The following is a 25,154-nucleotide window of genomic DNA, read 5'->3' on the forward strand; positions in this document are numbered from 1 at the left end:
ACAATAACGTGAAGCTCACTGCAGTCCATGGGAGGCCTTCAGGCATTTCAGTGGGCTTTGACTAATGCCTTAAGAGAATAAACAGTTAATATTTTAAGAGGATATTATGTTAATAATGGTGGTGTCTGAATTTGATTGCAATGAGGGCATGACTGGAGGTTACTTGTCAAGACCCAAGTTACTGAGATATGGTAAGAAGCCGTGTTAAAGCTAAAAGTAAGAGCTGAAAAAGTCCAGACATGATGCAATCTGATTTAAAGTTGTGAATTAAAGTTTTGTCAAACCCAAGTGATGAGACATCCACTGCTACTCCTGGCAACGTAATGGGTTTGACGTCCTAAAAGTTCTTTCAGATATTCATATCAAATTTTCCCTTTTATCACATTACCACTCATTAAATCTCCTTGTATTCATCTAAATTATTCCTCTCTCTCCCTGACAATTTTTTCGTCCTCCAACTACATTAAGAGATTATGTCTTCAACAAGCTAAATTGTCTCTTCACTCTCCTCATCTGCTAACCCCACCATCCTTCTTTAAACATTCATCACCTCTCTGCCAACATCCTCCCTCTCCAGCCAACCTCCCAGGCCACGTAAGAGTGCCAGACGTGGTACGCAGAGCTCAGAGCATCCCTGGAGATCCAGGGGTGGGCTCCAGCAGCAAGTCATCTGCCTGTCCCCAGGACACAGAGCTGGCAACAGCAAATCCACTGCCCCCAGTGCTGCCCCAGCCGCTGCAACACCAAAGGAAGGGGTTAGCCCCAGTGCCCAGCTCCATTCCCAGTCTCCTGCCCCACTGCCGATGCTGCCGACATTCCCCAGGGCAGCGCCGCGTATGTAGATGCATACCCATGCAGTAGGACCCTCATCTTGCAATCTGTTTTGCATGGAGAGAGGCAAGAGGACAAGAAGGAAGCTGTGCAAAGCATCTCAGAGGGCTGGGTTTAAAAATATACCTAGATAACCCACTTCTGTTCCTGAAATGTTGAAGCTTCACAGCTCACGCCAACAGGGTTCCTCGAATACAATACATGTTGACTTTCATCGGACCTATCCATTATGCTCTATGCAATATAAGACTGATCTGTCCTAATAACTACTGAAAGTTTGGGCTTTTTTTTTTTAATGACTTCCAAAGGAAAAAATAAATTAGTTGCTCATTAAAAACTGTGATCTAGAGAGCAAGTAGAAACAAACCATTTCAGTTCTGGAAGGTCTTCTCTTGACCTGACATCCTTAAATAATATGCAAACAAAAAGTTATATTAGAATCATGTTAAGGAGGTGTCTGAAATTCAAAAAAAAACAAGGAAATTTTGAGTTAAAGGAGATTTGCAAAAGGTAACGCTCTGAAAGGGGTTAAGCCTACAGTGATTATTTGGCTGCTCTGTGCTGCAAGGGCCAGAGGGATGTTCTGTACAGAAATCATAAATTTGCTTATTTTTTCCTTTGGAGATGCATTGTTTCCCAAAGACATTCTGGCTCCAGTTCTGATCTGGCATTCCAGATTGACGCTTGTTGAACCAACAAAGATACTGGGAAGCAATGCACGATTATGCATCTTCTGGTGTATTGCATACTTGCTAGTAATTTCCTTTACTTCTTCAACCTTTAAGCTTACAGTGGGACGAGGATCTCCAGCTGGAGATCTGGTAGGACAGCATGATAGGCAAAGAGCTGGCATGTGATTAGGTTACAGTATTTATTAACTGTATAAGGATACTTATAGCAATAATGGATCTGAACAGATGACAGATGGATGATGCTCCAGGAATAGCAAGCAAAACAGCTACATGGCACCCCCAACACTGCTTCCCACTGTCAGTGTCATCTCGGGAAAAGTACTTAAGATTTTATCAGATTTTCATCTGGTTGATTTTGCGCTAAAATGGACTATGCACACTCACAAAATCCATCTGAGCGTCTCAGCTGTGAAGGCTTTGGTGTGGTGATGCACCGCAGGGCTTGTACTTACTTTAAGTGTTCCAGCTAGATGTAGAAAATTAAAAAAATGTTTCTATCCCAAAGCTCCACTGTCCTAACCTGGTTTCAGATTATTACTTTTTTAAAATCAGAATCACAGATACCAGTCCTGGGCAAGTTTTCCCAGCCACAATCCTTCTGCTTTTCATTCAACATAAGATCTCCCGCTGTTCTTGAAGATGCCGTGCCTCCCACCCTTCCCACCAAAGAAGGTCGCACTTTGGTCCAGCAGATGACGAGCAGCAAACCAAAGTCCATGGGAACGCGAGGGAATGGTTTGCCAAGCAGCAGGTCCGCGCTGGTGTGTGGCCTTTAGTCAGGGTTAAATAAACAGCGTGTAAATAAATAAATAAATCGCTCCTAGGTTGCGACCTTGTAAATCAAGTCTAAGCCTGGAAGGGATTTTTACGGTCCAGCTGGAACAGCAGAGCAGTCTTAGCAGAATAAATTTATATAGGGGGAAAAAAAATAACTGTGCCTTCCAGTTGCTCCCAGACTGCTGTGGGGAACGCTTGGTGCTGCTGTAAGACATGCTGATGATTAAAAGTAAGGATGGAGGGGACCTCGCTCTCATTTACTCAACAGCTGTTTCACATTATTTTAAGAGGTTTAAAAGAGGAGTAAAACAGCTAAATGCACCCAAGAGTAATCTTCCAGAAGAGAGGGCTGAGCAAGAAAATGAAAAGCCAGCCCAACTAGTTCCTAGCAGCAGGTTTCATGGAAATGGATGGGAGGCGGGCAGGGATTTGCTTGGAGTCTGTTATCTGGGCATTACAGCCTCAGGATGCTTCATGTACTTTATTGCTCATTACCAAATAACAGTACTAATACTTAAAGCAGTCCCTAGATTTAGTGTGGTTTGACCACACTGGGTAAAAGCTACTGGCTGCATTTTAAAAGGTCCAGCGAGACCTGTCCGATGCAACAGAGGAAAGCCAGAAAGGGGAGCTGGGACTTCCACCTCCCAGCCCTGCAGTGCTTGGTCTGGCAGGGCTGGGGAAGCTGGAGCAAACAGGGCTTGTGATGGGGAGATGCACGGGGCAAGCCACAGCTGCAGCCCCACACGGAGCTGGTAGCACCATCCCTTGAGCCAGAAGGTTTTACATGGGGTCCCGGCCAGGGGGTCTTTGAGAGTGCCTGGGCTGGGGCAGGAGACACTGGTGATGGGGGGCTGCAAGCGTGGGGCTTGTTCCCGATGGGGACATCCCATGGGAAGGTGTTCATTGCTTTTCAATGGAGAATGATGCCGACAGTGCTGGTATTTGGTATTTTACGCTTTCCAGGTGTAAAGAGGGGGAGCAGCTGCTCCAGCAGCTTGCACGGATGTGCCTGGCAATGGAGGTGTGCAGGGTATCTCTGGTATGGGATGTGTCCCCCAGCACTTATGCCATCTTCCAAAAGCTGGGGATTCAGAGCCCACCTGCCTTGGGGCTGCAGGGGAGGTGACAAAACCTGACTGTCGACCAGGGTCGCCGTGAATATTTGGGTTATAAACCTGCCTTTTCCCAAGCCCCATTCTGGAGCGTGCTACCGCTGCCGACTGACTCCCTGTTGCTGCCAGCCCGCTCCCACCAAACATCGGAGGGTGCACCAAGCACCGGCAGCAACGGCACGGGGCGGGGGGGCGTCCTGGGGGGGCATCCAGCTGCGGTGCCGTGGTGCACCCTGCGGGCAGGAGCCCACCCTGTCCCGCAGCGCACGGACACCCCCCCTCCCCCGGGCCACCCACTCACCCGTTCGGCAGGGTGGGTGGCCCGGGGGGGGGTCTCCGTGCGCTGCGGCTGCGAGACAGGCAGGGCGCAGCCAGAGCAGCGATGGGGTACAGGCAGGAGCAGGAGCACCGGCAGGGCAGGCAGCGCGCGGGCAGGGCGGGGCGGGGCGGGGCGGCTCCGCCCCCGCCATGCCGATTGGCGGCGGGCGGTGACGCGGGGCGGGGCGGGCCGGCGGCGCGGCGCGGGGCCATGCGGCAGCCCGGGGCGGCGGCGGCAGCGGCGGCGGCAGCGGCGGCGGCGGCGGCGGCGCCGCCTTCCTGCCCGCGGCGCGGCGGCCGGAGCGCCCCGCACAGCCATGGGCGATGGGTGGCTGCCGCCCGACTGCGGCGCCCAAAACCGCTCCGTCGCCGGCGGCGGGGTGACGGCGGCGCCGCCCGGGAGCAGGCAGCTGCCCGCCGAGCTGCTGTCGCAGCAGTGGGCGGTGGGCATGAGCCTGCTGATGGCCCTGGTGGTGCTGCTCATCGTGGCCGGTAACGTGTTGGTGATCGCGGCCATCGGGCGCACGCAGCGGCTGCAGACCCTCACCAACCTCTTCATCACCTCGCTGGCCTGCGCAGACCTGGTGATGGGGCTGCTGGTGGTGCCCTTCGGGGCCACGCTGGTGGTGCGGGGCACCTGGCTCTGGGGATCCTTCCTCTGCGAGTGCTGGACCTCCCTGGACGTGCTCTGCGTGACGGCCAGCATCGAGACCTTGTGCGTCATCGCCATCGACCGCTACCTGGCCATCACCTCGCCTTTCCGCTACCAGAGCCTCATGACCAAGAGTCGGGCCAAGGGCATCATCTGCACCGTCTGGGCCATCTCCGCCCTGGTCTCCTTCTTGCCCATCATGATGCATTGGTGGCGGGACGAGGACCCTCAGGCGCTGGAGTGCTACCAGGACCCGGGCTGCTGCGACTTTGTCACCAACAGGGCTTACGCCATCGCCTCCTCCATCATTTCTTTCTACATCCCCCTCCTCATCATGATCTTTGTGTACCTCCGGGTGTACAGAGAGGCCAAGGAGCAGATCAGGAAGATCGATAGGTGCGAGGGCCGGTTCTACGGCAGCCACGAGCAGCCGCAGCCGCCCCCGCCCGCTCACCCTCACCAGCAGCCCATCCTCGGCAATGGCCGAGCCAGCAAGCGGAAGACCTCCCGCATCATGGTCATGAAGGAGCAGAAAGCCCTCAAGACTTTGGGCATCATCATGGGGGTGTTCACGCTCTGCTGGCTCCCTTTCTTCCTGGTGAACATCGTCAACGTCTTCAACAGGGACCTGGTGCCAGACTGGCTCTTCGTTTTCTTCAACTGGCTGGGCTACGCCAACTCCGCTTTCAACCCCATCATCTACTGCCGCAGCCCTGACTTTCGTAAGGCCTTCAAGAGGCTGCTCTGCTGCCCCCGGAAAGCCGACCGGCGACTGCACGCCAGCGGCGGGGAGCTGGCTCGGCTGCCCGGGGGCTTCATCAGCACCGTGGGCTCCCCCGAGCACAGCCTGGGAGGGACCTGGTCCGACTGCAACGGGGGCACGCGGGGCGGCAGCGAGTCCAGCCTGGAGGAGAGAAATAGCAAAACGTCCGATTCGGAGTCCAAGGTATAGGGGGGGTGTGGGGGGCCGCGTCGGAGCCGGGGCAGGGGAAGCCAGGCAGGGAGGCACGCAGGAGCAGAGAGATCCCCGGCAGCTGCCTGGTGGTAAGGCTAACGCCGAGCAAACCTGATCCCTGCCTTAGCGGGGAGAGAGCGGGTGTTTACTTAGGAATAAAAGCAGGTGAACTCGTGTACGACATACCTCATCCGAAACTACAGCAAACAGGAAACCCACTGACCGGAGAACAAAGAAAATAAACGGCCTGTCCCAAAGACAGCCGGCTTATATTTAGGAGAAGCTCTTTCGGAAGGGGCTGCGGCAGCGCCCTTTGCTCGGGTGAGTTGTCCCAGGACCGTGCTGGTGGAACGAACCTGAGCGTGGAGGTGCTGGCGTTTGGTCGCCGAGTTCGGCTGCAGCCGGGGTCCCAGCCGTCCCCCGCTTTGCCTGGGGCTGTCAGACACCCTGGGTTTCATTCCCCCACGCACAGCAGCGGGCGGTTTTTGGGGAGGCGCAGGGTCCGTGCTGCAGGTGCTGCCGGCAGAGAGTACAGACCCACGGGCGAGATGAGTTCTAAGCTCCGAGTAGCTGTGCTCCCCTCTTCCGCAGAGTAGCGATGGAGAAAAAAAAATGGGTAATGAGGCGCACAGGTATATTCTTAAAGGGAAAAAAAAACCCAACCCACACTCTTCTGCTTTTTCCCTCTGCATCAGCAAGCAGTGAGTTATTGTGCTTATCTCCTTCGGCCAGACAATAGCAGTCAGGCTGAGAAACTTCTACCTCAAACTGTGCATATTGTACAGGGGAATAAACGGACCGTGTTTACATTAAACAGCGTATTTACATACCACTAAGAGTATTTTATGAAAGGGGGGGGAGGGCAAGGAGCCTTCTGCAGCTTGTTCATTGTAATTACAGATGAACAGGGGAGAAAAATCCTGGCAACAACAAAAATTTACTGCACATTTTTTTTTAAAATGGCAACAAAGCCGTTTTTTGCACAGTGTTAAGAGTTGTAAAGTTATTTGAAGATGTTACTTGCACACACGTACACACACGCAAATTAAAAGTGAAACAGAGGTTTGAATAACACCGACCCTGAACCTGATTTCTGGTTTTGTCTGATCTGTTATAGTTTTATTGAGAGAGTGACTTTTTTTATATTATTTTATGAAGGTACTGTAAATATATCCGTATTATAAATTAAAATATCTTAAGAGACTTTATTATTTTTATTTTTACTTCCAAGTGCCCACGTGAATCTGCTGTTATTTTAGCACTTGTGTGTCATTTCCATTTTCCTCTCTGTGTGTGTTTTCTAACATATTTATACTCTGGTGCAATTTACTACTGTGTAAGTAATTGGTCTATGTGCAATAAATACCGTTGCAGCACAAGCAAGCGTGTCTCTATAGGTTTTGAAACAATACCTACCTATAATGGGAAGAACAGCATTTGTTTTTCTCCAAAGATGGCTCAGATTACCAATACAACTCTATCTAATGGCTTTTCCTGACACAGTATTGTAAAAATGTGTTTGAAACCCAATAAGTTTGTGTTCCTGTTGCACCGAGGTCTGCTGACTTCCCTTAAAATTAATGGCTAAAGACAAGGTGTTTCCAGTCTGATAATGAATACACTCATTTTTTGTAACTATTCCTTTCTGGATTTTTTTTTTTTTTTTTTTTTTTGTTAGGAATACGCGCCTGAGAGTCAGGAGACCAGAATATTTAAGATTACAGAGGATGCTTAATTTGAAAGCTAAAAATGGTCTCGAGTAGAAAGAAATCTCCTTATGCAGTACACACCACCCCACGAGTAAGTCCACCTCGTGCCGACAGTGGGCCTGATCCTGCCCGAGCGAGGTGGGTGGCATGCGCTTGGCAGGACCAGGTCCAGGTGCTGAGCTTGGAGGTCGGGGGAGACCCCTGCCCGAAAAGCATCCGGAGGAGGGGAGATGGCAGCTGGGGAGCCAGTCGGAGGAGTCCAGACTTTGGTTCCCTCTTACTGTAAAAAAGGGGAATGGCTGGGACGTTACTGGAGCAGGATCGGACTCTGGGACAGACTTAAACACCGCTGAAATCAGGGGAAACCTCTTCCGCTGTCGCTGGGTGAAATAAAACTAGCTAGTTTGCAGACGGTAAAGCTAATGGTCATGTGCAGTGTGGCTCACTTTGCAGGAGTCTGCCGCCGACAGTCACACATTCCTCGGGGGCCAGATGGTGGTAACTGCATGTTATGTTGTGGACCGGTCCGAGGAAGGAGGTTCTGGGAGCAGAAGGGCTGCAGCTTTGGGTCCTTGGTCCAAAAGATTGTCTTCCTTTATTGCTTTATGAAGGTACGCTTCTGGTTTCATAAAGGTTTTCATTACTGCAATGAATACACGGCAGATAGAGCAACAAAAAGGCAGTGCAGAATAAAAGTGAAGCCATTTTTAGCTTTATTAAACTCAGCAGTACAGTTAAATTAGAAATCACCTCCCAGGAAGAGCACTTCCCAAAGCAAGTTCTTTAGGGTGATAGCCAACGGTTTGTTTTGGAAACCATTTGTTCTTTTTTTTTGTTTTAAAAATTAAGGAATTTGTTCTTTGCAATTTCTAATGATGTATTTTCAGGAGAAAAAAAAGCTTTTTATGCAAAGACAAAAGAAAGGGACCGGGGAAGTAAGTAATACTTTTCCATTGATGTTACTGGGGTTCAACGTGAGCTGCAGTTAATGGTGTCTCCCTTGATAATGGTGAAATGGGCTCCTTAAAATGCCGGGGTGACATCAGATCAGGTGCTAAGCGAAGTCAGCTCTGCCACCAAATGATTTTTTTTTTTTAATCTGGTTTTGTCTGTGATTCCAGCAAGGACAACAGGACCAAAAGGGTGCACGGGATGGCAATGTCTGATGCCGGCAACTGTGGCAAGATGTTGGCTGCACATGTCAGGGTCGGGATGGGATGGGGAGGCAGCGCTGCCGTCCTCCTCCTGCGCGTTGGGAATCACAGCAAGCGAGGGCAGGATCCGGCCCCAGCGCCCGGCTGGGAGCTGAAGTGGCCATCGAGCCCTCGTCCTCAGCAGGGTGCTGGATCCTGGGGAAGCGTGGTGCCTACTGCGTGGGGTGGGACAGTCTAACGGCCTTGGCTCTTCATCTCATAAATCAGTTCACACTCTTAATTTTAACTATCTGAACGCCCGTGTCCTTAGACTTCAAAAAGTGATGAAAGTTTTGGCTCAACAGGGTCTGACTTAGGTGGGAAATTTATGACCAGAATTTGCTTGGCTTCTCCTGCCCAATAGCTGCTGTGGGTCACGCTTCCCCTGGACAAGTGTAGCGGCATGAAGAAGGTGAAGGGTAGGATGAGTTTTGCCCGTTGGCCTCAGCAGGGCCAGCTGTGTGAGCAGAGTGGTCAGGATTCGTCTGCCACTCAGTTTTGGCCGGTCGATGACCTGCTGGAAGAGTCTGGAGGCTGGCACGTTGAGTCCTTTCGTAGACAGCTAAGACAATCTACCTGGCAGCGTGGATGGCGGATGCCGGTCCATCTTGCATGGTGTAAAAAAGTCGGTGGCACAGTAACGGTGCGGGCAGAGCGGGACATATGGCACACACGTGTGCGAGGAAGGGGAGGCTGCTGGCGAGCGGTCTGCCGTGGATCACGCTCAGAACAGGCTGTTCTCCACAGAGAAGAAGGATACTCTGAAAAGTGTTACGGGGCAGCTGAAATACTCCGGAGGCAATGAGTCAAACACTCACGATGAATATTTTTTTCTGACGAAAACCAGACATGGATTAGCAATTGGAGCTGCAAGTCAGAAAGTATAGGTGGTAGGCATGCGGCTGCACACGTACGTGGGCAGGAAAGCAACAGCAAAGACCCGCAGGCCTGCAGGAAAGGGAGACACAGGTAAAACAGAAATCCACTCGGAGAAAATTATTTGGCGAGGGTGCCTGAGACTTCCACGTGCAAGATCCCGATTCTCAAAGGCGCCAGCCGCGCTCTAAGCAGTGTTTGCTCAGCACTTCTGAAAAGCCGGCTGCATCTCTCCACGTGCTTAGATGGGAATATATGGGGTGGAAAGCCTGGGTTCATTTTCCCTGTGTTCAGGAAAGTTAAGGATGTTTCAGACACACAGCGGGCTATTGAAGTGCCCGCAGAAGTACCTCCCCACCGGCGAGAGCTGCACAAAAGCCCTCCTGAAAATTCACTGCACTTAGAGACCGCGACCCTCGGCATCAACTGACTGTAGCTCCAAACAGTAACTGATGAACAAATGAAACTATGTGCAGAAAGTGTGGCTTAAAATTGTGCTCTGAACTACGCCCGTGGCACACGCAGCGTTGGACAGCATCAGCCCTGTGTTTGTGACACAGCACGCACCATTTCTTCTGCAAACGCTGCTTTCCCTTCTGGGTATGTACGTGTTTTCAAGTATAAGGACTTCTTTATCAGCTTTTTTTTTTTCCCTAAACCCTATCTGCAGTTGACATTTTATTAATAACTTTCAAGTGGCTATTTTGCAAACCTTCCTTGTGCTGCACACTTTCCTAATTTATTGTAATTTCCCGTCCGGTGGAGTGCACTTACTTCCTTTATGTAATATATCAGCTGCAGGGCTGGAAATTGTGCAGCTATAAACTGAAAGAGCAGACTTTCTTCGGGCCAAATGCGGTCAGGCATCATTGCCACTGGGAGCAGAATTTGACCTGATAATCTAATCTTATACGAGAGAGTATCTCCAGAAAAGTATTGTTACCAGCCGTAAATGACCTCTGCTAATGAAGCTGGAGCAATTAGTCCTATTCAAAGCTGTCAAGAAAATGTTAGCTGCTAAACAACAGTTAACATTGGATAGCTCAAATAATGAGTGTTTTGTTTGCTGGTGTGTGTTAGGTGATGTGTTGGGAAATAATTATCCTTTGACTAGCAGCCAACTTTGTACTAATCAGAAAGGAGAAGTCATGTTCTGTTTGAAGGATTATACCTAAAAATAGTTCTGTTACCGCTACATCAACGCGTGAAATGAAGCAAATTCACGGAGAAGAACACACCTTCTTAACATTTCACTTTTCATCCTAAAAACTCATTGTTCAGCTGGAACTTTCTGTTTGATCGTGTCAAAAGCACTAATATGATCTCCTGCAATGGCACTGAGCACACTCCCCCCGAGGAGCATTACCCTGTGCACCACGGACTTGCTTTCAGAGGCTGCCAAATTCCTGAACGCCCCAGGAGGAAGTAAGGAGTCTTTCTCTTTATATAAACAGTGGCATATAATGTAAGATCAACAATATTTGTGATAATCGCCTCGCACAAGAAATCGATACGCTTTTTATTTGAGATGTTTGTATGCCTGGCCATCCGCGAGGAGCAGCCGTTGTAACAGCAGGGGATTTATTTGTGCAATTCAGTAACTTCAGGCTGTCAAACTGTGCTCAAAAAAGTGGCCGAGATGGGAAAAGGATAAAAAAGGTGATGCTGGCAACCAAACCCAGGGTTGTCATTGCAAAAAAATCGGGGCATCTTTTGCCATACTATAGGTGTTGCCTTTTCCTGGGAAAGTCTATCCGGTTTGGATAAGGATGCACCAGGCAGATGCACTAGAGAAACGCAGGTTAAGAAGTGTGAGAGGTAAGACACTTTCCATACAGGACCGTGCCAGCAAGGGACTGGCGGCTGAAACATGCCCAAACATCCCTAAATGTTTTTCTTACTCTTTGGGGATAACATCAGCAGACGAAAGCACACCTGAGCAGCTTCCCAGCCGATGTAAAGCTGCACATCCATGTCTCCCGGGAAACGCGGCTCCCTCCTGGCACCTCCCCTTCCCCTCCAAGGGGCTCCAGCTTATGCCGAGTGTTGCAGGACCTGGAGCCTTCCCCCAGCCCGCAGCCGTCGTCCTCTCACTTGGTCCCCCAACAGGAGGTGCCCCGTGGCACCCCGGGGGTGGCACCGCTGCAGGGCGGGTGCGTGGGTGCTGCAGGCTGTGCCCGCGCTGCCTCGGCCGTGCCAGGCGTGCTGGTGCAGGCTGCCGGCCGCGCCGCTCCCCTGAGTCATCGCTCCGTCCTGCAAACACCAGCGACAGCATCGGGCCCGCCGAGCTGGAAATGGAAGAGTGTTTGGGTTTGTTGTGTAAACGGGTGATCAGCTTCCTGGTTCACAAAAACTGGCAGCTTGGTATGCGCCTTCGCTTCACAAACTGCCATTTCCCGCCCGCTCGGCTCCCGGGTTTTTTGTGGCGGTGTTTGCTTGCTCGGTCTTAGCAGCCAGCAGCACGAGTTGTTCAGCTGTGCCCCGGCAGCAGGCTGCATCCAGACATGAACGGTACCAGACGCCGGGCAGTGTCTGGGTTTGGTCGTACCCATTCCTTCCAGGGTTGATGCTCGGAGTTATTAATAGCAGCAGCACCAAGGTGCAAAAGTACCAAACAAATAGGAAACAGTCCTGACCTCCAGGTCCCCAACCTGGAGGAGAAATCAGACGTAATGGTGTGCCTTTCCTTTCTGATCCTGTGTAATGCACTGAATCCTGTTGTCCTTAATGAGATTAAATGAGGATTTTCTACTAGTTCGGTGCGTCAGCCATTAGCCACTGTTGTGCGTCTCTAGGCAGTGACGTACCTTTGCATGCCTGGCCCACTGTCTCTCTCAAAGCCATGATACTGAGACTTCTTCCTACCAAAATTATTTTGATAATTGGTCTTAAGCTCGTTGGCACAATGCTTTGAAAGGCAGATTTAAGTGTATACACCGAAGAGGCAATCAGAGCCACTAAAGTGCTCAAAATCTCAGCAGCTGCTGGGTGTATAAATATTTCAGCTACCAACAAGTCATTTTGTAGGGCCAGGTGAGTGCTGGAGCCCCCTCGGAGGCTGTCAGCTGCCCTTCCTCAAAGTGGGACTGCAGAATACCCTGCCACTGTAAGGAAAAAATACAGGGACAACACAACAGCTCATGACAAAAGATTTGCCAGATGGTAAAATCTAAGTGGTGGTTTGTGGCCAAAATTTAAAGAGTCCTTGTTAAGAAGAAGGAATTGAGACAACCCCCAGCAGGATTTCCTAGCCGGGAAAGAACAACATTCAGGGGTAAAGTTTCCACGTACAGATGAAGACCCCCTTGTTGACTGGTCCAGCGAGAGTTACCGATGCTGCTGGCACCCTGTGCAAGCCACGGTGATGGGCAAGTGCTATCCGCCCCAGCCACGCCAGGGACAGCTCACGGTGTCGGCAGCCGCCCTCCCTCTGCTCCCATTTGGGTGTATAACATCCCCCCTCTCACCTGCCTGAGGATCGGAGGGGACCCCAGAGGTGTCCTGCGACACAGAGGTGTGTGCCAGCCCGTGTCCCCCCTTGCGGCTTGCCGACCCACCATTGTGCTGCGGAGGGAGGAGTGCTTCCTCTTGGACTGGAGCAGGTAAACTGGGAGACGTCCCACAAAGCTCCCATTGTTTAATAGCTCGCCCGCTCGCGGAGCCCGCCTTCAGCGGGATGTTTTGTTTGTCTCTTCTTCCCCTAAATACTCGCTTGGGAGCCGTCAAATAACATCTCAATTAGCTCGCTTACGACACGAAGCGTGGTGTGGGATGCGGTCCCTGGCTACCCTCGCTGCGGTACGGCGGCGGAGGCGAGGGGGAGGCAGGAGGGGCGATGGGAGGACCTGTTGCTCACACTCCTCCTCCTGACCGAAGCATCGCTGGTACCCTGGCAGGTTTCCATCGCCAGACTAGGACAGCCACAACACCAGTGTGCCCAGGCTGCACCCAAAATCAGGTTGGACGGGGCTCTGAGCAACCTGATCTAGTTGAAGATGTCCCTGCCCACGGCAGGGGGGTTGGACTAGATGACCTTTAAAGGTCCCTTCCAATCCAAGCTATTCTATGATTCTATGAAAATCCCAGATCTGACACAGGAGCATACAATCTGCTCACAAATCAGCTCGCGTCAAATACTCAGGCTTTTTGGAGCTTTTATGTAATATTCGGTGCAAGGCAGCTGCTGCTGCAGTAATTGCCAGTATTGTAACGCTGCTCTAAACCACCTCGAGAGCATCCACGGGAGAGGTTTTGTTCCTGTTTCGCTGCCAGGTGGTTCCTAGCTAGCTGGCAACGGGGTGAACGCGTGTCTGCGCTTCCCAGCATCAGCCCATCCAAGCCAGAGCGGGTGCTCGCGCTCTCCCCTCCATTGCATGTCCTGCTGCCCAGACTGGCTCTGCTGCCTGTGCAGCTGCATGGGCAATGGGCTCCTCTGGCTGAAAACCGGCCCTTTCAGGAAAGGTTGGTTTCACCTGATCCACGTGGGTTGCACAAACAGGGGTAATGGCACGAGGGGCATGGGAACATGCAGAGCGATGGGGCCGAGATCATGTTTTGGTACCAGCCCTGATTTGGATCTGTCACTGTGATCACAAACCTCACGTCTGGCAGTGACGCTGCAGAAGCTGAGACCCAGACCAGCACCCTCTGGCCTGCCGTTTTGCCTGACCTGTGCTGGAAAAGCAGGACTCGCCACCTAAACCTTCTCTCCCTTCAGGGGCCGCTCTGAATGTTATATTCAGAAGCTTAATGACTAAGCTATTAAACTTCTCATTGCATGTGAAAAGTGAAAAAAAAAATTAGTTTTTACAAGTATTGGTGCGATAGAAGAAAAACATGATTTAAGCCTGATTATCTGCTGTGTAACTATACCACAGTGAAGAGCATGGGACAGACTCAACTTTTGGCAAAGATCTGGACCAGGGGACCTGAAAGAGCAACTCAGGTACCGAGTGACAGCACTAAGTTGTCCCCAACTGCAAGAGGGTGACATGGCAATGAGCCACGGGCAGTGGAAAAATAGTTCCCCAGGAAGAGCAGCTCTGTTTGCACAATGTCTTTGTGTGGATCCCAACGCTGATGAGCACCATTGAGCTGTTAGTATCTTGTGAGTAATCCCCATCGTACGTGTCTTCTGGTGGATGATGTTTAACTGCTTTTATTCCTGCACACTTCACTCATGTGGGAGCAAGGAAGGCGGTGATAAAAAGGCTGGAATAATTTCAGTGCTGGATAGCTTCCATTAATATATTTCTCATTATATAACGCTGCCATCACTGTACCAAATCTGCTAAGGTGCCTTTTAGGAAGGTGGAACATTTCTGCATAGCCATAATTAAGAAAGTTGTGTTGTAGAGCAGGCTGGGCTTTGATCAGATGCCTTTTAATTGCACTGGATGTACTTGGGCTTTTGCATGGTATGGATTTCTTTGCCTTTATGTTATGAGGCACCTCATAAATTAAACGGTTGATGTTGTCAAATGCATGCTATTAGCACTCTGAGCAGATAATCCATTCGGTGGCCTCAGCAGAGTCTATCGCAGGGCCTGTCTCCAGATAACGGCCTGGAAGGAGAACAATGGTGCTCCGAGCTCCCAGGGACCTCCACTCTCTGGTTCTGCACTTCAGAAGAGAAAAATTATCATTATCTACATGGCTCAAGCTCCCTTTGAAATGCAGTTATTTTTTACTCATACATTCCAAGTATTTTTTACATGCTATCAGCGAGAAACTTGAAACCCCCTTTGAGAAGAGAAAGATTTCCTGCAGCCCTATTACTAAAGAAAATGGATGGATCAAGTAGTAAAGTTCAGTGACTTACTTAGCATTAAATAAGAAAGCGAATAATGAATTGGATTTTGTGTGCCTGTTTTTCCTCTGCAGGGAACAGTCAGGCTAATGGATTTTCATTGCCTTCTGCTTCTGTTCATCAGTCTAGGTGAGTTCAAAACACTGCTGCCTTTTTGTGCTCTCCTTTCCCTGCTCACTTGCCACAACTTCAAGTATTTGGAGCCTAGCAAACACACCGGTTTGCTACCATCAACGCCATCCTGACCAGTGAGGAAAACACGCGAGGTTAACCCCCTACGTCCAACCACGACTTGTAGCCTGCTGCGTGGACATCTCTGTTTTATGCCAGGTGCTGCAAGTAGGCAATTCCGTACTTAGGGTGGACACTAGTTTCCTACTATTATGAGCTCAGGCTTTAACGTCCTTCAAGAGAGACATTATTTCCTCACTGGGTTCACCAAAAACTGGTTGGGTCTCCAAACCCCTCCTTTGTTTACGGGCTTTGCCGAGCGCATCATAGGGCTTTTTATTGGGGAAGGAAGGGAGGTGGTGTAGGAGGAAACTATTACAAAGCTATTTAACATAAACAACTTTCTCATGTAAACTCCAAACACCGCTTGGCAAGGAAGAGGTTAAAGCTGGGGGGAGGACGGGGGGACTCATCAGGGCAAAGATATAAATAGCAAGTCGGGAAGTCTGGGGAGGGACACGGGAGAAGAGGAAGCGATGAATTGACCCTAGATGGGGTGGACTCCCTTGGCTTGCTGCTCTGCTCTCGGGGTTTGGACCTGGGTCCTCCCTATGACACCCCAAAGTGGGGGGATGCTCAGACAGAAACCCTGCATAACCGACCGGGAGTCGTTCAAAGGTGAACCTGAAAGGTGTTCAGGTCACCTGAAGACTTTCTGCAGAGCCAGAAACCGCTGCTGGTCCTGCCTGCCCCTTCCTGCCCCAAACCTTCACCTGCCCAGAGCCAGGGAGCTGCTCTCTGCCCACTCGGATACTCGGAGCAGGATTTCCTACCAGCCTTGGTGCCTCAGGCTTTCTGGTCTGTTTTTTGACCAAATGGGAAACGCATAATGAGAAATTGTTTAAACAACTTACGGTACAAGGAAACTCACTGGAGTAAAGTACAATGTCTTTCCAAGGAAATGATGCACTCTCCAAAAGCACTGCAATTTAAAGTTGCAGGATAATTGCTGGCCATCTTCGATGCTGGCTGCAGCCCTCAGCTAGGTCTGAGCGTGGTGCATGAGGAGGGCAGGAGCCTGCCAAGATCATCTGTGCTGCTGTCTCGTCTTGCCACCAGCAACCGTTCATCAGCGGGTTATTGCAGTTCTTTGCACACAATGAGATGCTCGATGTGGGTATAGCTCTGCTGGTGAAGAGGCGCCAGGCAATGTTATATAAACTCTATGCCAATGGATATGTTAAGGTATACACAAACGTTAGTGAGGGTTTTTCCTTAACAGTGTTTTAAACCACCCATAGCAGCTGCATGGAGCACAAAGTGCAGAGAGTGACCAAGCGAAGCATCTCCCCCACCCCCCAGGCTGTCAGTAATGTTGGTACCTAGACACAGTTGAATGTCTGAGGTTCGGGGAGGGTCTGGCTGTTAGAGCTGTCCAGGCTGTTGGTTTGCCTGCATGGGTAGGTCTGGACAGCCTGCTGCTGGTGAAGGAAAGCCCAGGAGCCACCAAAGCCCTGGAGGAATTCTCTTATTCTATTTCCAGCCTTGCTTTTTAAGATACAAAGGGCTTCAGATCAGATGCATTTCTGAAGCTTATCTGTGTGAATATTTGACTGCTTATCCAAATAGAACAAAAACCTTCAAATCTTCTGAGGTCTATCCATCAAGAGCCTTATCTCCCCCTGTCACCGCTTGGCTCCCAGACGCTGCCGCTCAGAGCCTCCCGCCACCTGGGGCTCGGCTCTGCCCACCAGCTTCCCACCTCCCCTCTCCAGGCGGCTTCACGGCATTATCCACAGTCACCTCCTTCGCTCCCTTCCACTTCAGCGACGGTCTCTGCATTGCATGCAGGAGTGGCAGGCCTGGGCTGCTGCGTGGTCTATAGCCAGCCAGGCTGCATTTGTTCTGCTGTATCGCAGCCCATCGTCTCCATCCCCCAGCTACGTAGCCACCTGGGCTATGGCCACAGCCACAACCAGAGCAGAGCACACTGACTCTGCTCGATCCCAGGAAAGGAGAACATTTGTCTTTGTTTACGGGATATTAATGAAGCCCAGATAAAGGAATGCAGTCTCCTCTAGCTGAGCTTCGGAGATTGAAATATCCAAGGAGAATGTTTCTGATCCCCTCTGTGGTAAAAAGGAGGTTTTGTAAGAGGTCCCCTAACTCCCAGCTGTTGGGTTGGTGAGGAGGGGATGGGGATGTCAGCTCTTGCCACCTGACAGCCGCTGGTCCCCTCTGGCAGAGGCATCCTCACCGCTGCAGTCGGGCTGCTTGAGATCCCAGATAGCACCCCCAAACACCCAGGTGGGCTCTACCCCTTGGTACCTGAGCCACAGGGATGCACCGGGAGCATGGCAAGCGTGCAGGAGGGGCATCAGCATCATCAGCCCCGCGGAGGGTCCCGGCTGGGTAACACAGCTGCATAGTTAGTCTTATGCCCAATTTATACAACGCGTTATTCAGCCTTGTCAGAAGAGCCTTTGCCGTGTGTTGTACTTGGTAGCGGGGCCACAGGACATTTCTTGCTTTGAAGCTGAGCTGGCACAAGAAGTCGTCTGCAGTCCTGCCGTCCTGTCAAACCTGTGGCCAAAAACAACAGGGTAAAGACTTTGGAAAGAGCCACCCATCCACAGCGTAACTGAGTTAAAATGGGGGCCTGGCTGGCTCAGGGCTTGAGAACAGCTTTTAAGCATATCAAAGGTTGAAATCCTAGGCAGAACAGCGGGGATCAGTGGTCTCTGCTGCTTGGTACCCCCTGGTCTTCGCCCTGATCTATCTGAGCTTCAGCATCGGGGTGGCCTTTTCCAATGGGGACATTTTCGTATGGTCCTTTTCAGAGGAGAATCTGACCTGTGGGCTGTCGCTGCTCTCCTCCCAGTGGTTTTAATTTTTTTCTCTGTTTTGATAGTCGGAAGGGTAAAATTAATTCCCATCTCATATATAACAATGAATTTGACTCAATAGCAAGAGGATAAATTTACTTTTTATACTGTGGTGTATGACAAGCTATTTATAAATATCATGCCACTTCTAGGTCATCATCAGGATTTAAAATAAAGTTTTAATTTAAACATAATTTTTCAGTGTTGACAGATAGATAAATACATTTTTGTTCCAATAAAACCTAATTTTGACAATGTTTTGCAAAATTCATTACAAGCTAAGGATTATTCCCCTGATTTTTTTGCTTTGTTTGTCTCCATGTTCCAGTGTTTAGTTTAATGTTACATTCCGTTATGTGACTGCAGGAATTCGTTCACCAAGGCCTCTGCTTAAGGGATGGGAGGATGCTCTTGAGAAGAACGGTGGAGCGAGGAGTTAGCTCATCTCACGGAGGCCTTGGGGCAGTCGCAGTAACCCTCTGCACCGTTCAGGGACTTAATGCCTTCCTTGCAGCTCCATGGGGCACTAAAAGTTACCACCACTGGGAGATGCCCTGCCTGGAAGGGGCTCGGGACACTTGATCTGGTGCTGGCACAATGGGAGCAAATGTGCCTGGTCACAGCCCCGAGGCCTGTGTGACACCGCTGCGGCGTGATGACAGCAGCACGTTAGCATTGCTTCAGGGTATTCCACGTTTGTGCAACAGCCCAGGACCAGAGGGACCTGTCCCCGGGGCTCCAGTGGCACACGGGACTTCTTTTACACTCAAACTCCCTCATTTAAATCATGCCCACCGGTGTGAAGATGGTGGCCACCTCCTCCCCTCCAGTCCATTCCTCCTCTCTTCCAAAGGCTCTTTCTCAGGCTTTGACACCGATGGCAGAACCAGCCCTCGGGGTGCTGCTGCAAAGCCTGGTGGCAACTTCATGGCAATTGAGCTAGCCTTGTTATTCAAGGCAATCCCAAAAGAAAGCCAAGAGGGCACAGTGGGACAGATTTCATTTCTGGAAGGTGAGGTTAAAGAGAAGTCCTCCATCTACAGGAGGGTTGCATTCCTGTTGCCTGAGCTACCCATCCATTGCTGAGCTGAGTCCCTCCAAAATTTCTCTGGACCTTCTCTGGTTTTCCTGCTTTCCCATGTAAACAGCTCTGAAGGAGATCTCTTTTTTGCAATCAAACATTTTCATTCTGCAGTAAAATGGCTCTTACGTCAGCTACCATTGTATTGTGGATGCAAATGCAGCACAACAGAGCCCTTAGATGTTGTGAGGTGAGGGGGGCAGATCCTTGAGCAGCAAAAGTACAAGGAACGGTGAGCAGGAAAACCAACTTGTTTTAAAGTGCTTTAAAGCTGCTGTCTATCTTCTGAGCCCCGCAGCTTGCAGCCCACACTTCTCACGCCGCCTCCCCGTTAGACAGTCAAACGAGAGAGGATGCTATTTGGAGAGCAAGTCTGTGTGCTGGAGACCTGCAAATGCTGATGCTTGTATCCACGTGGACTGGCCTCCACCTGTGAGGAGCCTCCAGCTTCTGTGCTGAAAATACCTGAGAAAGGGGCATCCAGAAGGGGAGGGAGGTCTTCTGGTGGGTTGCCATGTCGCTCAGGCTGCTTTCATGATGATACCTAGAGGACGTCATCCAGCGTGGCCAGCTATGATAATCCGTTCGGTGGGAACAGGTGCTGGAGGATAATCCTGCTGTTTTTCTTGGTTATGGTTCGCTTCAGCCACTAAGACTGAGCAAACAGGATTATCATAGCAGCGATTCAGGAGGTGAAGTCACTGGTGCTGTGTGTCTGTGCCTCTGTGGACATTTGTTTCCAAGGCAGATGCTGGCTTTGCCGAGCAGCCTGGCCCGGCGAGGGCGGCAGGTGAGCGGCACCCAAGAGCCTCACGGGCCGGCTGCTGCCGGCGGTCCTCGCTCAGGTCTGCGCCGCGCCCCTCGGGGACGAGGACTGGATCCCAGATGCAAAGCCCATGCTCTCTACAGCTCTCCTGGAAAGATTCCTCCCGCAGCCCCCCAGTTGCGAGTGGGATGGAGGCTGCCCAGCCGTGCAGCAGCTAGTGGCATCGCCCCGAAACCTGGGCTGGGCCAAGGCACTGGCGGAGGGAGGACGAGGGGCAGCAGCTCCAGCCGCGCTGCCAGGTCCGCTCTGGGAAGGTTTGAGGCACTGCAGACCCCCCCGGGTTTACGGTGAACCAGCCCCTCCCTGTGAAACTCCAGAGCAAGTCTGTCCCTGTGTAAGCGCGGGCTCACGCTTCCAGCAGACTTTAATGGATGATCAGGTTCTGGTTTAAATCCCCAGCGTGCTGCACTCATCCATTCCCTCCCAGTCCTCCTCCACCGCTCTTAAAGACCAGCGCGCGCCCTGGTGACGCTCCTTGCGATGCAAAGTCAGTGCCTCTCTGTTCCTGTTTTACCACCTTTTGCTTCTGCTGATAACAACGCCTGACACCCCCCCTGCCCCGGCAATTGCCTTCTCCACCAGCGAAGGAGGACATGTAAGGTTCGCGGCACCAGCCTTTGCGCAGTGTCTGTGCCCAGATGTCTGCTCCCCTTTGCTGGTTTGCTTTGGGACTTAGCTGACACCTCATTTCAGTAACAGCAAAGCAATCGAGCTTTGCTTCACGGTTTTGTGGCAATCTTGACCCAAAGCTTTTTAAATAACAAATTTCAAAGTAAGCGTACGTGTACAGAGACAAATATCAAACTGCAGGAATAGGAACTAGAGACGTGCAGCTCAGGAAGGGTTGTTAAAGCTCCAGCTTGTAGCCGTGCTGATAAGGCAGTTTCCAAGAAATTGCCCAGCCCTTAAATTCTAGAAAGTCTCTCTTCCCAGGTCAATAACCTTTTATGGACTGAATCCTGGTGTCATCCTAGAAGCAAACACGGTCCAGGCAGGACCTTCTGCAAGTGATACGAGAGAAAGGAGAACCCGTGTTGCCAAGAAGGGGCCCAGAAACTTTCTAGCATAGAAAACGAAAAACACCCAGTGAAAAGCACATTTGGTAATTCTGGTAGTCTGGGAAAGCACATGAAAATGCTTCTTGCAACTTCATTCTTCTTTGGCCAAGTCTCCTCCTTGCCTGAGAGGGGATCGAGGCTGCTGCTCTCCCCCTCCTGCGCTGCAGGCAGCGGGCTGCGGCGCTGCAAGGCTTGGACTCCCTGCGAGGTCTCCCCTCTTCCCGGGGAGCGCTCGATCAGCCCCGGGAGTGGGGCTCTGCACCCAGGCTGCCCCGACACCAGCTCCCTCACAGCTCCGCTCCCTGCTTTTCACCAGCCTTAACTTCAGACATGAGCAGAGACTCTTTGGAGAGGAGATTTTCCATAGCATCCTGCAGCTCCGTTAGCAAAAATGTTCAACGTGGCTCTAGCGAGAGCACCAAGACGGGGCTGATGAGAGTCAGTTGTTTGGCTCCCTCATTTCATGGGGATTTTTTAAACTATCTTATGCAGGTGTGGGAGTTGACACAACAGCATGCACCGTGTTAGAGTCCGTCCAGCTTGTGTGTAAACACCGCTAGTCCCTTTTTAAAACTCTTAGGAGTTGTTTCATAAACACGACATATTTTGCTTGATTTCCAAATCATGTGCCATTTCCTTAGCAGGCCCGGTGGTGGAGGAGCCGCCCATGCGGACACGGGCTGCAGCCCAGCGTCCTGCAGAACAGTCCCGGGTCCCTGCCAGAGCTGGCAGCAGAGCCAGGCAGAGGCTACCACCTGCTGGACCTTTCTCATTGACTCCCTGCTCTGAACATCTCCACAATGCCATTTACTGACGGCACCGACCGCTTTCTGGGCAACCACAGAAATGCTGTGTGCTGAGCGTCGTGGCACAAACACCTCTCGCTAGCTCTTCCTCAATAACAGAGCTATTGAGATGTCGGTAAGCCACGTAAACAGTGAGGATGCTCAATGAGTAGCTTTGTGGGCCTGACCTGCTTGTCGCTCGTTTGGGGAATGACGTGTGTTTTACGGAGGCTGGGTGTGCTGTCTTCCCCGCTGGCCCTGCAGAACAGGGGTGCCTTTCTGAGCCGAGGCAAATTGCCAGAGTTTCGCTCCATTGGGGAACCTGATATTTCCCCATCGAAACTTGCTCCTACCAAAAAAAGAAATTACTCTTTCAACAGTCCTTAAGAAGGGGGGAAAAAATTCATGCATACTGGATGGGCATCTGCCTGAATTTGCGTGGGATCCCACCCTTGCGTGGGGGATCATAGGGGTCTTCATGGGAAGCACCCTTGCGTGCTTAGGGGTCTTCATGGGAAGTGGTGCTAGAGCGTGAACCCAGCTCTGCCGCGCAACAGTGCATCGACTTCCGAGCAGGCAAGTCGGGTCCACGGGGCTGCTGCTTTTGTGAGGGTGCAGGACCTGGCCTGTGTAATCCAGGCAACCCAGGGTCATGTTTGTCCCACTCAAGGAGCTCGGCCAAATCACTCCTGTAGCTCACCCTGATTCCTGCAGCCTTGAGATTAAGGGACTCGGTACCTGCTTTGGATGGGCAAACTTTGGGGATCTTGCAGGGCTGAACTGCCCACTGCTGCCGACATGTCCGGGGGGCTCATGGTGCTGCAGCAAGTGCATTTCTGGGGCAGAGACTTTGTTTTTGCACTGAGCACGCTGAATTCTGTCAGCATAATTTCCTGATCTAAGCTTTTTTTTTGATTGACCTGCTCTTCTGAGCTGCCCTGAGCCTCGGCAGGTCGTGCTAGCTCGCACCCACAACGCGTCAGGCCTCGGCTGCCCAGTTAGCCAGGCTCCGGGAAGGTCACTGGAAGGACTCCAGTGGCCTCAAATAGGAGTTGACTAATGCTGCATGAGATCAAAACAAAATGTCTTTGCATATGAAAAAATATTATGGAAACTGTATCGTTCATGCACAAAAGCCGCACTTCAAACTTTATCATATAAAACACATAATATTGTAAATGGAAAGAAAAATTGCATAAGGCCTGGTGCGCATTAGAATTGTTGGCCTCTGAAAACGTCCCTTCCCATAGACACAGCTGTTTCCTGGGGTCTGGCACACAAGTAGGCATCCGAAGCTAGAAAACCTGGACTCTTTCTGCACTCCTTCAAAACACTCGTTTCTCTGTAGCAGTAATTCATTTCTAGGCTCATCTCACGTCTTGTCAAGAGTGATCCAGAGCTTACGATGGAGTTGTCAGTATGAGATGATACGGTGGTGTGACAGATAGGCTTCATAAATAGAGCAGCAGTGCCAGGGAGTGATGCCTGGGGGCAGAGGTGGGTGCTGACTGCACCCCACGGGCAGGCTGCAGCACTTTGCTCGGTCAGGTCTTTGTGGGAGGTCTGACTCTGGATGGCCACTGATGCTGGCCAGGATTGGACTGTGGTGCTCAGCAATGCAGAGTCTCTGCGGTTCCCACAGCTGCCATCTGCAGCTTGATCGTATTCCAGCAATAGCTGATTGCTGTGGCCCCAGGGAGCAGGGTTTAGCATATCACCTTGAGGAAAAGAGCAGAGGATGGCTCAGCATGCACAGCAAATGCAATTCTTAGGGGAAAAATGAATTAATGTGGGTATTAACCAGCAATTTGTCATACAGCCTCTAAACCCAGCTTCTGATGCTGTGAAGTGTGCAGTGAAAAGCGATGGATGCTTCTGCATTTCCTCTGGCTTCTCCAAAGTTCTTGGGCGCTAGGAGCAGGTGAACACCGCCTCAACAAACGGGAGGAACCGCGATGAATGCTTCAGCTGCTCACTGCAAGTGGCTCTTTCCTCTGACCCCGGGCCGTGGGGCAAACTGTAGCTCAGTCTTTCCCTCTGTGCCGTGCTCCTCTCCTCAGCCGGGAGCATCAGGAGCTGTGGGCACTGCAGAAGCACCCTCTGTCTCCTGGTAGGCTGGACCTGAAGCACTTTCCATTTATCGCTCTGCTGTGCCTCACTACCACCACCCTGTGACACCTCTGTGGCAGAATGGTCCCACCTCACACCCTCCAGTGCCTGGGCCTGAATGCAAACACATTCATTCTTCAAGCGATACAGAGCCAAGTGAAATAACCCTTCTGCACCATTTGTCCACTATTGCAATCAAATTACCCTTTTTTTCCCCAAAACACATGCAGTTCAGGCCAACCAGTCACACTGTGCAAGCCCATCACGGATCTGCATGCCTACAGAGCGCCAGAGCCGTGAGATGGCTGACGGGCTCTCAGCCTCTCATGTTCTCCTGCCCCAGTCTTACGGGTTGGCTGTGGAATGTGGCTCAGCTAACTGGGCTGTACTGGTTCCCTGCTGGAGCGTATTCCCCTAACTGACATCAGGAGACATCCAGCTGCGATGACTAAGCTCTTCTTACATTCCAGAAATCCAACAAATAAATGTTTCTTGAAAATAAGCTAGTGTTTTGTTTTGGGAAATGAGTGAACCGTCAGCCTGGTTGCTTTTGTGTAGGGAGCAAAGCTTCACAAGGACCCGCAGGGCACCAGGCAGTAACACGAGCATCTCGCTTGCCCGCCCTCCCAGCTCGCCTCTCCTCCTTTGATGGGTTTGGAATGAGCTCTGGAGGTCTAACTGCGGAGAGTAATGATGTGTGAAAGCTCACTTTCATTTTTCACTCTACTTTTTTGGAAGGTGGAACATTTTACAGTTGACAGTACCATGCTAAAGCCATATGAGGCAAGCAACTATTTTTAACCAGATGGAGACTATCTGAGAGTCTACTGCGGAATCATTTTAAACAAGGAAGAAATCATGGGATCCAAAAGTGGTGCTGGGAGGGATGGGGGTGGAGAGGCTTTTATCATGCACTTATTCCAATAACTGTTCAACTACTTCAAGGCTATGATGATGACTGTCTGAAAGTGCCCGTGGGGTCACTTCAAGTAGTGGCTGCAGTTTACAAAACGCTTCTGCTTTGAGAGAGAGGCAGGTTGGAGCAGCTCGCTAACCCCCTTCGCACCCTGCACCGTGCTCTGAACCATGCCAAATGGGAGAAGGCACTCGAGCTTCTCAGTACTGCCCTTCTCTGAGCCCCCATCACCCTGTCACGCGTTAGCTAGGTGCAATACGCTGAACGCTTGCGGGACCGCAGCCTGGGGTGAGAGGAGAAAGGGTGGCCTCAGCCCTGGTCTGGATGCCCTTCCACCTGACAGCAAAAAGCACCGTTTCTCCCTCCTCTGCCGACGCCAGCGCAGAGGTGGCACTT

General features: G+C 51.1%; 1 protein-coding gene and 1 long non-coding RNA gene across 13 annotated transcripts in view; one reads left to right on the plus strand and one right to left on the minus strand.

Moving 5' to 3' along the window:
• Positions 1-4,012: 4,012 nt before the first annotated feature.
• The window catches only part of ADRB1 (adrenoceptor beta 1), a 29,746-nt gene continuing 8,604 nt past the window's right edge, over positions 4,013-25,154 (plus strand). The window contains exons 1-3 of one of the 12 annotated variants that reach the window (XR_012674356.1): positions 4,016-5,331; positions 15,002-22,309; positions 23,553-24,344. Coding sequence is in view for 5 of the 12 variants with exons in the window: in XM_075155124.1 (XP_075011225.1) it covers positions 4,051-5,331; positions 15,002-15,056; positions 23,553-23,572 (1,356 nt within the window). In the remaining 7 variants the exon portion in view is untranslated. Of the gene's footprint in view, positions 5,332-7,018; positions 11,873-15,001; positions 24,345-25,154 lie in introns of those variants that run through there. The other 11 variants (XR_012674358.1, XR_012674359.1, XR_012674357.1 and 8 more) reach the window with 11 other exon arrangements.
• On the minus strand, positions 12,798-16,550 carry LOC142084415 (uncharacterized). The gene is made up of 3 exons (XR_012674363.1): positions 16,481-16,550; positions 16,030-16,321; positions 12,798-14,740 (listed from the first exon to the last, which is right to left on the minus strand). It is a non-coding gene; the product is annotated as an uncharacterized LOC142084415 (long non-coding RNA).

This window comes from Calonectris borealis, chromosome 7 (genome assembly GCF_964195595.1).
Source record: "Calonectris borealis chromosome 7, bCalBor7.hap1.2, whole genome shotgun sequence".
NCBI classification, from domain to species: Eukaryota; Metazoa; Chordata; class Aves; order Procellariiformes; family Procellariidae; genus Calonectris; species Calonectris borealis.